At 35.9% G+C, this 14,064-nt stretch overlaps 1 protein-coding gene across 30 annotated transcripts in view; it reads left to right on the top strand.

Annotated features, from left to right (window-relative positions):
- Window positions 1–14,064, top strand: part of ST7L (suppression of tumorigenicity 7 like) — a 140,942-nt gene that overhangs the window by 22,926 nt on the left and 103,952 nt on the right. For all 30 annotated transcript variants that reach the window (XR_011259092.1, XR_011259075.1, XM_069600685.1 and 27 more), the window contains 5 exons: window positions 6,903–7,057; window positions 8,558–8,655; window positions 9,058–9,172; window positions 11,715–11,787; window positions 12,701–12,803. Coding sequence is in view for 28 of the 30 variants with exons in the window: in XM_069600685.1 (XP_069456786.1) it covers window positions 6,903–7,057; window positions 8,558–8,655; window positions 9,058–9,172; window positions 11,715–11,787; window positions 12,701–12,803 (544 nt within the window). In the remaining 2 variants the exon portion in view is untranslated. The remainder of the gene's footprint in view (window positions 1–6,902; window positions 7,058–8,557; window positions 8,656–9,057; window positions 9,173–11,714; window positions 11,788–12,700; window positions 12,804–14,064) is intronic.

Genomic DNA, 14,064 nt, shown 5'->3' with positions numbered 1-14,064 from the left:
CTGAGCCCTGAAGAATTGATGCATTTGAACTGTGGTGTTGGAGAAGACTCTTGAGAGTCCCTTGGACTGCAAGGAGATCCAACCAGTCCATTCTGAAGGAGATCAGCCCTGGGATTTCTTTGGAAGGAATGATGCTAAAGCTGAAACTCCAGTACTTTGGCCACCTCATGAGAAGAGTTGACTCATGGGAAAAGACTCTGATGCTGGGAAGGATTGAGGGCAGGAGGAGAAGGGGACAACCGAGGATGAGATGGCTGCATGGCCTCGCTGACTCGATGGACATGAGTGTGAGTGAACTCCGGGAGTTGGTGATGGACAGGGAGGCCTGGTGTGCTGTGATTCATGGGATCACAAAGAGTCGGACACGACTGAGTAACTGAACTGAACTGAACCCCATCGTCCATCCCCTAGCTCAGTGGTAGCCTTGAAGACAACAATCACCCTTCTGGGTATAATTCCGTCTATCAAAGGAAGCAGACTGGATCATATTCTCAAAGAACTGTGGTCTAAAATGGTCTGATTGGCCTGATGAACCCATGAAGGACCAGCTCTGAGGGCTTGCCTTTTTTACTTTGGTTAATTTGAAACTCTCCCAGCACTGACACAGCTATACTAGGGGAGGGGGTGCAGTTAGTGGGGTGAGTGGGCTGGCATTTGTTGAAAATATTTAACGGCAAATGTATTAGGGCCTGCTGCCAGGAGCAAGGGGTAACAACAGGCAAACAATAGACAAACTAGAAAGCTTGGGAGGAAAGGCTGAGGAATGAGAAACTGAGAAATAAAGATTTTTAAAAGCTTCCACGTATTCCTAGGAATCTCAACAGCTACACACATGCCCAAGTTTGGGCACTTGCTCAGAAAAGACTTAAGTCCCTAAGCTCTCATGTCTGTCTAACTTTCAGGTTCTGCACAAACAGAAAGTGAAAGCTAAGGTAGAGTTGTAAACTGCCTGACTGAATGTTGAAGGCATGCCCCGTTTAACACACAGAACCCATCTGCAAAGACTTGTTTTTTGTTTTGTTTGTGATTTCAGGGGTTTAGGCAATCTCTATCAAGTCACTAACTAACCATTATGCTAAAAGAGCAGAGACTTCACTAGTCATTCATGATAGAGAATATAAACTACAAAATCAGTTCAGAAGTTATTAAACAAACAACAACAACAATCCCTGGGGAGGAGAGGAAATCTGATTTCTAGAGTTGCTAGATTATGTTATTTTAAATTTCCAGTTTTCAACAAAAAAAATTATAAGACATACAAAGCAGCAAAATATGCCTTTCACAGAGACAAGGAAATAAATAGAAACTGCCTTTGAGGAAGCCCAGACTTTGGACTTTCTAGACAAAAACTTTAAATCAACTATTTAAAATATGCTCAAGGAAGTAAAGGAGGCCATATACAAAGAATCAAAGGAAACCATGAGAATCTGTTTCAGATTAGAGAATATCAGTAAAGAGGTAGAAATAATAAAAGCTAAATAGAAATTCTAGAAATTAACTGAAATTTAAATTTTCCTATTGAGTTTCAGCAGCAGATCTAAACAGGCAGAAGAAGGAATTAGCAAACTTGATTTTGGTCAAAAATAAAAGAATGAAGCAAAGAGAACAGAGCCTAAGAAACCTGTGGGACACTGTTAAACATACTTACCTATGCATAATGGAGTTCCAGAAAGATAGAAAGAGGCAAAAAAGACTATTTGAAGAAATACTGGCTGAAAAGATCCCAAGTTTGATGAAAGGTATGAATCTACACATCAAAGAAGCTCAATGCACCCCACAGAAGACATACTCAAAGATATCCACAATGAGATACATTATAATCAAGCTTTCAAAAGCCAGAAATAAGGGCAGATACCTGAAAGCAGCAAGAGAGAAGCAACTCATCATGTGTAAGTAATCCTAAAAACGATTAACAGCTAATTTCTCATCAGAAACCATATAAGGCAGTGGGATAATATAAAGTTCAGGAAGAAAAAACTTGTTAGCTCAGGATTCTGTGTCCAGCAACCCTGTCCTTCAAAAAAAAAAAAAAAAAAGAAGACAACGACATTCCCAGATAAACAAAAACAGAGTTCAGTGCTAGTAGACCTGAACTCCTCCTACAGGAAACCTACAAGGAGGCCTTCAGGCTGAAATAAAATGATACTAGACAGTCTTGAGTCCACACAAAGCGGTAAAGAACACCAGAAGTATAACTACAGAGGGAAATGAAGTCAATATTAATTTTTTTTTGGTTCGAAGTTCTTTTTATCTATATGATTTAAAAGACAGCTGTGTAAAACAGTCCTTGTAAATCTATGTTGATGGATGTACAGTTTATATAGTTGCAATTTGTGACCATAACAACATAAGGGGGGAGGAGCTATATAGGAGCAAAGTTTTGAAACTATTGAAACTAAATTATTATTAATTCATTCTTGGTTTTTGTAAGTTGTTAAATATAATTGTTAACTGTTAACCACTAAGAAATAAAAAATACGATAAAAAGAAATAAGGGAATCAAAATGGTATACTAGAAAATATCTAACACAAAAGAAGGCAATAATGCAGGAAATGAGAACAATAACAACAAAAAAGACAGGCTATATAGAAAACAAATAGGAAAATGGAGGAAACAATTTTTTCCTTATCACTAATTACTTAAAGGTAAATAGATTAAGTTCTTCAGTTAAGAGGCATTGATTAGCAGAATGGATAGGGAAAAAAAGTAGTCCAACTATATGCTATCTATAAGAGATTCATTCTTTAGATTCAAAGACACAAGTACAAAGTGAAAGTGTAGAAAAAAATATTCCATGCAAATAGTAACCAAAGAAAAATGGAGTGGTTAAACTAATACCAGACAAAATAGACTTTAAGACAAAAATTTTTACAAGATGAAGTTTGACATTATATAATGACAAAAGTTCAATGTATCAAGAAGATACTACAAGTATAAACTTGTATACATCTAATAAGAGAGCCCCAAAGTGTATGAACCAAAAACTGAGAGAATTGAGGGAGAAATAAAGAGTTCAACAATAATAGTTGAAGACATCAACACCTCATTTTCAATAATGGATAGAATAACTAGAAAAAGATACACAAAGAAGACTTGAAAAAACAATACTCTAAACCGACTGTATCTAACAGATATCTACCCAACATTTCCATATACCCAAAGTGTACATGGAACATTCTCCAGGATATATTGTAGTTAGGACATAAATAATTCTCAATAAACTTAAAATGATTGAAATCATATAAACTATCTACCCTCACTACCGTGAAATGAAACTAGAAGTCAGTAACAGAAGAAAGTTCAGAAATTTACCATATTGGAATGTGTGGAAATTAAACAACAAACTCTATAGACAAATAATGTCAAAGGAGAAATCACAAGATAAATTAGAAAAATGCTTTGGGATGAGTGAAAATGAAAACATAACATATCAAAAATCGTGAAATACAACAAAAGCAGTACATGCTCAGAGAAAAATTTATAGCTGTAAATACCTACATTAATAAAGAAAAAAGATCGTAAATCAAGGACTTAGCAAGGAGTTAGAAAATGAAGAGCCAACTAAACTCGAGGCAGAAGGGAGGGAGTAATAGAGATTCAGTTCATTTCAGTTGCTCAGTCATGTCCGACTCTGTGACCCCATGGACTGCAGCATACCAGGCTTCCCTGTCCGTCACCAGCTCCCGGAGCTTGCTCAAACTGATGTCCATCGAGTCACTGATGCCATTCAACCATCTCATCCTCTGTCGTCCCCTTTTCCTCCTGCCTTCAATCTTTCCTAGCATCAAGGTCTTTTGCAAGGAGTCAGTTCTTTGCATCAGGTGGCCAAAGTATTGGAGTTTCAGCTTCAGCATCAGTTCTTTCAGTGAATATTCAGGATTGATTTCCTTTAAGATTGACTGTTTGGATCTTGCAGTCCAAGGGACTCTCAAGAGTCTTCTCCAACACCGCAGTTCAAAAGCATCAATTCTTCAGCACTCAGCTTTCATTATAGTCCAACTCTCACATCCATACATGACTACTGGAAAAACCATTGCTTTGATTAGGTGGACCTTTGTTGGTAAAGTAATGTCTCTGCTTTTCAATATGCTGTCTAGGTTGATCATAGCTTTTCTTCCAAGGAGCAAGCGTCTTTTTAATTTCATGGCTGCAGTCACCATCTGCAGTGATTTTGGAGCGCAAGAAAATAGTCTCTCTGTTTCCATTGTTTCGCCATCTATTTGCCATGAAGTGATGGGAGCGGATGTCATGATCTTAGTTTTTTGAATGTCGAGTTTTAAGCCAGCTTTTTCACCCTCCTCTTTCACTTTAATCAAGAGGTTGTTTAGTTCTTTGCTTTCTGCCATAAGCGTGGTGTCATCTGTGTATCTGAGGTTATTGATATTTCTCCCAGCAATCTTGATCCCAGCTTGTGCTTTATCCAGCCTGGCATTTTGCATGATGTACTCTGCATATAAGTTGAATAAGCAGGGTGACAATATACAGCCTTGACATACTCCTTTCCCAATTTGGAACCAGTCTGTTGTTCCATGTCCAGTTCTAACTGTTGCTTCTTGCCTGCATACAGACTTCTCAGGAGGCAGGTCAGGCGGTCTGGTATTTCCATCTCTTGAAGAAATTTCCAGTTTGTTGTGATCTACACAGTCAAAGGCTTTGGCATAATCAATAAAACAGAAGTAGATGTTTTTCTGGAACTCTCTTGCTTTTTCCAACTGGTGGCAATTTGATCTCTGGTTCCTCTGCCTTTTCTAAATCCAGCTTGAACATCTGGAAGCTCATGGTTCATGTACTATTGAAGCCTGACTTGGAGAATTTTGAGCAGTACTTTGCTAGCATGTGAGATGAGTGGAATTGTATGGTAGTTTGAGCATTCTTTGGCATTGTCTTCTTTGGGATTGAAATGAAAACTGACCTTTTCCAGTCCCATGGCCACTGCTGAGTTTTCCAAATTTGCTGGCCTATTGAGTGCAGCACTTTCACAGCATCATCTTTTAGGATTTGAAATAGCTCAGCTGGAACTCCATCACTTCCAGTTGCTTTATTCACAGTGATGCTTTCTAAGCATCAAGGCCCACTTGACTTCACATTCCAGGATGTCTGGCTCTAGGTGAGTGATCACACTATCGTGGTTATCAGGGTCGTGAAGATCTTTTTTGTATAGTTCGTCTGTGTATTCTTGCCACCCCTTCTTAACATCTTCTGCTTCTGTTAGGTCCATACCATTTTTGTCCTTTATTTTGCCCATCTTTGCATGAAATGTTCCCTTGATATCTCTAATTTTCTTGAAGAAATCTCTAGTCTTTCCCATTCTATTGTTTTCCTCTATTTCTTTGCATTGATACTACTGAGGAAGGCTTTCTTATCTCCTCTTGCTATTCTTTGGAACTTTGCATTCAAATGGGTATATCTTTCCTTTTCTCCTTTGTCTTTAACTTCTCTTCTTTTCTCAACTAATTTTTAAGGCTTCCTCAGACAACTGTTTTGCCTTTTGCATTTCTTTTTCTTGGGGATGGTTTGATAAATTAGATTTCATCAAAATTAAAAGCTTTTGTGCAATCAAAGGATATTGTCAAAAAAGTGAAAATGCAAACCACAGGTTGAGAGAAAATATTTGCAAGTCATATTTAATAAGGGCCTAGTATTCAGAACATAGAAAGAACTCTTACAACTCAGTAACAAAGACAACCCAATTAAAAATGGGCAAAGGATTTGAATAGACATTTTTTTCAAGGAAGATATATAAATGACCAAAAAGTACTTAAAAAGGTGCTCAATGTCACTCATCATAAGAGAAATAAAAATGAAAAACACAATTTAATACCTCTTTACAAGAGGGGTATAACAACAGTAATAGAACAGAAACAAAAAATAGCAAGTGTTTATGAATAACTGAAATTTATTACCAAATCCGACCTCGTAGTGAGTGCTTGCCATATGACAGGCCAATAATTGAGCGATGAGTTGTTGGGGCAAGGAATAACAGCTTTATTCTGAAAGCCAGAAAATCAAGAAGATGGTGCATTTATGCTTACAAAGAACTCTCTTACCTGAGTTAGAATTCAATCTTCTTTTATGCTAAAAGGGGAAGGAGTGAAGTCAAATATTTCCTGGTTCCCATCCACCTCTGGAGGAGTGTGTTAATTTCTTCCTCCTAGGTGGGCCTGGCCAAGATATTTCCTGTGAGCTAAATAAAAGTCTTTTAGCATAATGCTCATATCCTGGGAGGCAGAATTCTGAGAGTTGTATTATTATGTATAATTTAAGTTTATAGGCAACATCCCTTTAGTGATTAACTTGTAATAGAATAGAAAATTTTCTTCCCTATTACAGAAAGTTTAGGTAAAGATAGGGAAATGTTATGTAAATAGACATACCTCAAAAAAACTACAAACAAAGGTCCGTCTAGTCAACTCTATGGTTTTTCCAGTGGTCATGTATAGATGTGAGAGTTGGACTATAAGGAACGCTGAGCGCCAAAGAATTGATGCTTTTGAACTGTGGTGTTGGAGAAGACTCTTGAGAGTCCCTTGGACTACAAGGAGATCCAACCACTCCATACTAAGGGAGATGTTTCCTGGATGTTCGTTGGAAGGACAAATGTTGAAGCTCAAACACCAATACTTTGGCCACCTGATGCGAAGAGCTGACTCATTGGAAAAGACCCTGATGCTGGGAAAGATTGAAGGCAGGAGGAGAAGGGGATGACAGAGGATGAGATGGTTGGATGGCATCACCGATTCAATGGACATGGGTTTGGGGAGTTGGTGTTGGACAGGGAGGCCTGGCATGCTACAGTTCATGGGGTTGCAGAGTTGGACATGACTGAGCGACTGAACTGAACTGAAAGAAACTGCTTGCTTTACCATTTTCCTTAAAATTGTCTTGCTTGCTTTCTTTAAAGCTGTGCCACTGCATATGTTCTACTGGCTGAGGAAGAAGCAACAACTATTGTAGATGCTGAAAGGTTATTTAAACAGGCACTCAAGGCAGGAGAAACAATTTATAAGCGGTCACAACAGTGCCAGCACCAAAGTCCTCAGCATGAAGCTCAACTGAGTAAGTGACTATGAACTAATTTTCACCTGTCTTTTAGTTCCTGCAGTTGCCTCCTTTATGTGCAAAACACAAAACAATAAATTCTAAAAAACTTAATACTTAAAAGTTAGCTGCTCTTCATGAGATACAACAAATCTGTTCAAGTCAGCAAGACAGAAATGTGTATTAGCTAGAGAATGTTTGTGGAAGAGAATGGATCTGTTCTGGTTATTGAGAGATGTGCTGCTCTGAAACTTAACAGTAATTTATTTCATGCAAGAATTGGGCCGGTCATTGGAGAAACACAACTCAAAAATATTCAAGATTCAAGAGAACCTTCTAATAATGATAAACAGCTGTTACTTTTATCCACCCTACCTAAGCAGTAGTAGAGGTATATATATCATTTGGTTTGCTCTTCAGACTGTAAAAATATCTCCATATAGTGCCAGGGAGTGGCTCTTTAGCACAGAAACCAGCCTTACACTTGGTATTGACTCTTTCTCTGGTGGTTTTTTCTCTACAATATGTTTGAGATCATATGGGCCATAGCAACTGACATCCTTTCTTTCCACTCTTAGGCATACTCTCCCAGTTGTGATTGAGACACTTACCAAAGATGTTAGGATCTGTAATGTTGTTGCTTCCTGCTATATTGTGTGGCCAGAGGGTTTAATTTCATGATTTTGGCAGAGAGTGGGCAATAAATTGAAATATGTTTATATAATACATTATCTGCTGGGAGTTAAGTTTTAAATCTTTTGTTTGTGGAAATTAAAATTTGGATGTTTTCTCTCTAAACTAAATATTGATGTATATAGGATGTTTCATTAATGCATGTTGTTATAACACATAACTGTGGGAATATATAATCTTGAAGTCTGGAACTAATGAAACTACATCTGTAAAAAAGTCATGCCATTTGTCCTTGTATAATCTCAAATTTAGTTATGGGATAGGTTCAGAAATATTTGTTAGCCCTTTGTAGAAGTAATTTTGCCCTTGAGCAAAAATTTACACTAGTATATAAATTTTGTTTTGAATATCTTTTGTCAGTTAAGATAATAGATAATATTAAAATAGTAGATTGTTTATACAGAAACTTAATAGATTCATGTTATTTCTTCCTATTAATGTATGTCTTTTATTTTAATAGTAAAATCTACTTGCCTAGTGTATACAAATTACTTTATATATACTGTACTCAGATTACTTAGAGTCAAAAGTAATCTTATATGTATATATATACATATATATATTTTAAGCTTTTAATATAAAAACTTCAAACATCTATAAAAATAGAGCAATATAATTAACTTTCATTCATTGTTCATTATGCAAATTCAATAATTATTAATATTCTTCCATTCTGACACAATTTAATTTTAATTGAACCTTCCAGGGTGTATAAAATTATTTGCCTTCTAGGCAAATAAAATTGATAGATAAATATATTAAGGAAATAGCTGGTCATAATATAAAAGTGATAGCTTTGGGTCATTTGTTGTTTTTTTTAAATAGGGAGAGATACCAATGTACTGGTGTATATTAAAAGAAGACTGGCAATGTGTGCAAGAAAATTGGGAAGAATAAGAGAGGCCGTAAAGATAATGAGAGATGTAAGTAAATTTGATGACTTAACCTTTACCTTTATTCTTTCAAAACTGAAAATATGTTTTAAGTTGCTGGTTAGGTTAATGCATAATCACTGTGTGGCTTTTTATTTTGTAACATTTATTTATTGGCGGTACCATGCGTCTTGTTGCATCTTAGCTCCCCAACCAGGGATCAAACTTTAGGCCCTGGCAGAGGAAGCGCCAACCACTGGACTACTAGGGAATTCCCCAGAATCTTTTTTTTTTTCAATTGATAGTTTTGTAAAATTGATAGTTTTGTAACAAGATACTTAATATATGCAAATTTCTTAGAGGCTGAGTCTCCAAAGTTTTAATAAAGAATTTCTACTTCTGTATTGAGTTCATTTGTGATAATTTTAATCTCTTTCTCCTTTTAATATACAGTTAATGAAAGAATGTCCTCCTCTTACCATGTTGAACATCCATGAAAATCTCCTAGAATCACTTTTAGAATTACAGGCCTATGCAGATGTCCAAGCAGTTCTAGCGAAATATGATGGTGAGTGATAATTTTCTTAGTTGATTCTTTACCAGCTGAGCTACCAGGGAAGCCCCTCTTAGTTGATAGCATAGTTAAAGTGGTTTTTTTCTTTTTTTCAATATAAAGTGATCACAAATGGTATCCTACTGTGATATTTCTGTGACTTTCTCTTTGCATTCTTTCCAGTCAGTATTTAGAATCTGTGGACACAAGTTACTATTAGGTTTCTTCTTCTTTTTGTAAATGTTTACTTATTTGGCCACGTCAGGTCTTCGTTGCCGCGTGGTCAAGTCTTTGTTGCTGTGTGCAGGATCTTTGCTGCATCGTGCAGACCTTTTGTTGCTGTGCAGAGACTCTCTAGTTGTGGTGGGAGGGCTCAGTAGTTGTGGTACGCAGGTTTAGTTGCTCTGTAGCATGTGGAATCTTAGTTCCCTGACCAGGGGTTGAACCCACGTCCCCTTGAATTGCAAGGCAGATTCTTAACCACTGGACCACCAGGGAAGCCCCTAAGTATCTTCTTTATCAATACTTTTGATAGCAAAAGTCTGCAAGGAGAAATTTTCCTTCTGTCAAAGTATATTCATTTGTTTTAGGACCTGTGTGAGGCACTTGGAATACAGTGGTAAACAAGAAAACGTGGACTTAATCCTCATAGGATTTGCAGTTTGGTAGAACATACAGACAAATGAATAGTAGTTATATTGAAGCATAGTATGTTGGGTGAGGTAATTGGGAAAGTATGGAGTGCTATACACTTCATTTGTTTTGGAGTGATGGAGAAGGCTAACGGAAGTTGCTTAGCAGTGTATATGAGTAACTCAGAACAACATTTTACAATGCTTTTTAGTTAAAAAGTGTAATTTATTATCTCATCTGATGCTTACAACAATTTTAAGAGATGGTAGGACAAGTATTTTACTATTTCCAGTTAATATATAAGGAAACTGGAGTTGAAGAAGGCTAAGTAATTGGGTAAGGTCTCCTAGCCAGTAAGTGACAAGCCTGAACTTAAATTTAGGTATTCAATTTCTTTACTAGTTTCCCCAAAGTAAGAAGTCAATATATGTTGGCTGTTTTTATTATTGTATTATAACAATGCCAGTTTATCACAAATGGAGTTGAGATAATTTTTTAGAAGCATAGTCTTTCTCCTCATTCTAAGTAAGGCATTGGCTTTTAACCTGAAACTGTGAACATCCTGACTAGCATAATGTTTCTTGTCATATCTTTCACTATATCAGAATACATATAAGTCACTTATTCATACTGTCCTGTTGTAAGCTCCTACCCATTAGCTTAGGAATCCCCATGACTTAGGAAGTTTGAAATGTATTACACTTGGAAAGAGAAGTTTATTTCTTTTAAACATCTGGAATTCTTAGGAAGTGCTTTAGAGTAATATAGGCTCATGGAGAAATTTGTGAGAAATTCTTTCCATATGTTACTTATCAGATGTATGGCCTGCTTATGATACGTATGATGAACAAGCTTAAGGACTGAATATGAAAAATCAGAATGGACCTATTCATTAAAAATAAAATAAAACTAGCAACCTGGATATGCCTCTGTGTTTTCAGTTATTTTTATGAGTCCTCAGGTTTTGCTCTTCTAGAGTCCTGAGAAGATTAAAAGCAAGTTTACTTCTTTGGTTCTCCATTTGCTAGTGTAACTCTGGAATTTGGAAAGAGAGTCCTGTAGTCTTACTCTCCTGATAACATTGTTTGGGGCATTCTTTAAGATAATTTCATTATAGTTCTCAATTTCTTTTTATTTTATAAAAGACTATCACTTAAGAAAATGTAGAAAATGCAAAAACATAGGAAGAAGAAAATGAAAATCACCCATGGTTATATCACTTAGATTTAACTACTGATAATTTTTTTTTAATCTTATTTTTTCTTTGTGAATACGTGGAGGTTTTATGTAGTTCTATCTATACAGTGCTCTTTTCCATGGGTAGTATTATTGTAAGCAGCCTATTTGGAGAAGGAAATGGCAACCCACTAAAGTATTCTTGCCTGGAGAATCCCGTGGACAGGGGAGCCTGGTGGGCTAATGTCCATGGGTTCGCACAGAGTCGGACACGACTGAAGTGACTTTGCATGCATGCATGCATGCATTGGAGAAGGAAATGGCAACCCACTCCAGTATTCTTACCTGGAGAATCCCAGGGACAGAGGAGCCTCGTGGTCTGCTGTCTGTGGGGTCGTACAGAGTCGGACACAACTGATGTGACTTAGCAGCAGCAGCAGCAAGCAGCCTATTATAAATATTTGTTGAGTACTTTCTAACATTGTATGAGGACTTTCACAGACATCTCTGCTAGAAAATTATCATTTTGAGAAAACTGAGGTTAAAGAAGTTATGCCTAATTCAAGGATATATAGTTGGTAAATAGTAGAATCAAGATTTTAAACTCAGGTCTTCCAATTTCATGTCCATGTGCTTTTACTGCTTTATTATCAACATATCTGTTGAATTGAACTATGAATTATTCTTACTAAAAATTGTCTTAAGATATTTTTGTGTTTCTTACCTAAATTAAAAATTATTGTTATAGATATAAGCCTTCCAAAGTCAGCAGCCATCTGTTATACAGCAGCACTATTGAAGACAAGGACTGTTTCAGATAAGTAAGTAGTTATGAAAACTACAAGTTTAGAAAGACTGCTAAAATCAACATTATGTTTTTCATTCACTGACTTTAAAAATGCTTTTTTCCCCCGACTTCCTGTTGAATAACCCTTAACTTACGGGGCTTTGAAGATTCTTACTATCTGTAACAGTGGAAACTGCAAGGTTTTCAGAGCTAAATAAACTTGGGTGCAAATTAAAAGTCTACAACATACCAGCTGTGGAACTTTGGTCAAGTTAATTACCTTGAGTTTCTTCCTCATCTATAAAATACGAATAATACTATAGGGTGGTTGTGTGAAGATTATGTGTGTTAAATGCTGAAAGCATTGCTAGACAAAGTATATTCAGTACATAGTAGCTGTGATAGTAATGATAAGTTTGTATGGTAGGGAAATAGGTTTCATGTTATCTGTTCTAAGATTATAATTCTGAATTATTGTGATTTCCTTGTATTTTTGGCTGCCATTAATGAATTTCTCTTTGTTCCACAGGTAAGATACTCAGAAACCAACCAAATGGCAAATGTTTTCTTTCACTTTAGATTACTATGCCTTAATGTGAATTAGAATGAAATGTTCACAGACTTTTTCCTCTCAGTGAATATTTGCTAAGAATATAATACTTCTATTTTCATGAGATTTTCTAGATGTCCTTGTATAGCATTTCTTATTTCATTACTTTGCCCAAAGTGCGACTTTAATGGACTTCTAAAGGCTTTCTTCACTTTGAGGATTTCTGTCTCTTATGCTGCCTTCTTTTATATGTTGAACCAAAGTAGAGCAGCTATTTGACTTTGACTTTTGCCATCACCAGAAACCTCTTGATTCAGGGGCTAGATTACCTTAATTAATTACTTAAAATATTTATCTATTTAAATATTTATTTCTTCATTTTGTTCTTTTCTTATAGATTCTCTCCAGAAACAGCCTCCAGAAGAGGATTAAGCACAGCAGAAATTAATGCTGTGGAAGCAATTCATAGAGCTGTGGAATTTAATCCTCATGTTCCAAAAGTAAGAAATTTTATGATGAAAATACTACTTTTATTTAAGTTAATCAGATTCATAACAGTGTATAGACTAAATTTTGGGTCTCCATAATTTGAGGCAGAATTGTTTTAGTCCACTATGTTTTGATGTTTGCCTTAAAGGGGATGTTAAAAAGTATTTAGAAAGGTAGATAGGACCAGTATTTCACTATAGGCTTTATAATCGCTGTCAGAATAAAATTTGAGGTATGTTCAGTTAGCTGTTCCTTTTACTATAGTTACAGAGAAGAAATAAAATGACTTGGCCCTATGAAAGATGATTCATATTTCAGGTCATTAAATCAGATTTCCTGTTACTTTAAAAGCTTCTTATATCTAGGCAGATGCCTGGGTTTTAAATGAGGCCTAGTTAGACAAAGATTGAAGACAGATTAAAATAATCAGTGTTAGGAAACAGATGTGGAAGTTTCCGGTAAACTGCTGAATTGATGTTTATTTAGTCGCAGACAAAACCGTACTCATCTCATTTGTCTTTATTTTGTATACCTTGCAAACATACGGATTATTGGTTAATCTATGTGTGTTATCACCTAAGGTGAAATTTTGGGTTTTAAAAACAATGTTCCAAATTAGAAAGTATAGTGTATTCAAGAATATGATTTTATTTAAAAATATAATTGTAGATTTCAGTATAATGTGTTAGTGGAATTTGGAAACTAGCAAATATTAAAGGATTAACCTCTAAAAGATAATCTCTAAGAAATATGAGTTGTAAGTCTGTTTAGAGTAAATAAAGACAGAGTCAAGAATATTACTGAAATCTAAGAATGAAAGTAAACAATATTTATGCCGTTCTCTCATTAAGTGAAACTGGTTCCATAAATTTAAATAAAAATTTTAGTATAAATTGTAATACATAAAAGGCAAAGTATAAAAAAACAGAATGTGCATCTTAATGATTTATTATAAAGCAAATAAGTGGGAACTACCACTGAGGTCAAGAAACAACATTGTCATTCCCCAGAAACCCACCTGCCCTTTTCCAATTACAGCTTCTTCCCTCCTGCCTAAAGGCAACAACTGTTCTTTTTTCTTTATTTTAACTTTTTATCATGTGTTGAGGTTCAATTCATATCAGTCGCTCAGTTGTGTCCGACTCTTTGCGACCCTATGGACTGCAGCAAACCAGGCCTCCCTGTCCATTGCCAGCTCCTGGAACTTACTCAAACTCATGTCCATTGAGTCAGTGATACCATCCGACTGTCTTGTCCTCTGTCGTCCCCTTC

The sequence above is a fragment of the Ovis canadensis genome, chromosome 1, assembly GCF_042477335.2.
Source record: "Ovis canadensis isolate MfBH-ARS-UI-01 breed Bighorn chromosome 1, ARS-UI_OviCan_v2, whole genome shotgun sequence".
NCBI lineage: Eukaryota > Metazoa > Chordata > Mammalia > Artiodactyla > Bovidae > Ovis > Ovis canadensis.
Note: the sequence above shows the minus strand (reverse complement) of the source record. Positions and strands in the feature narration are given on the sequence as shown.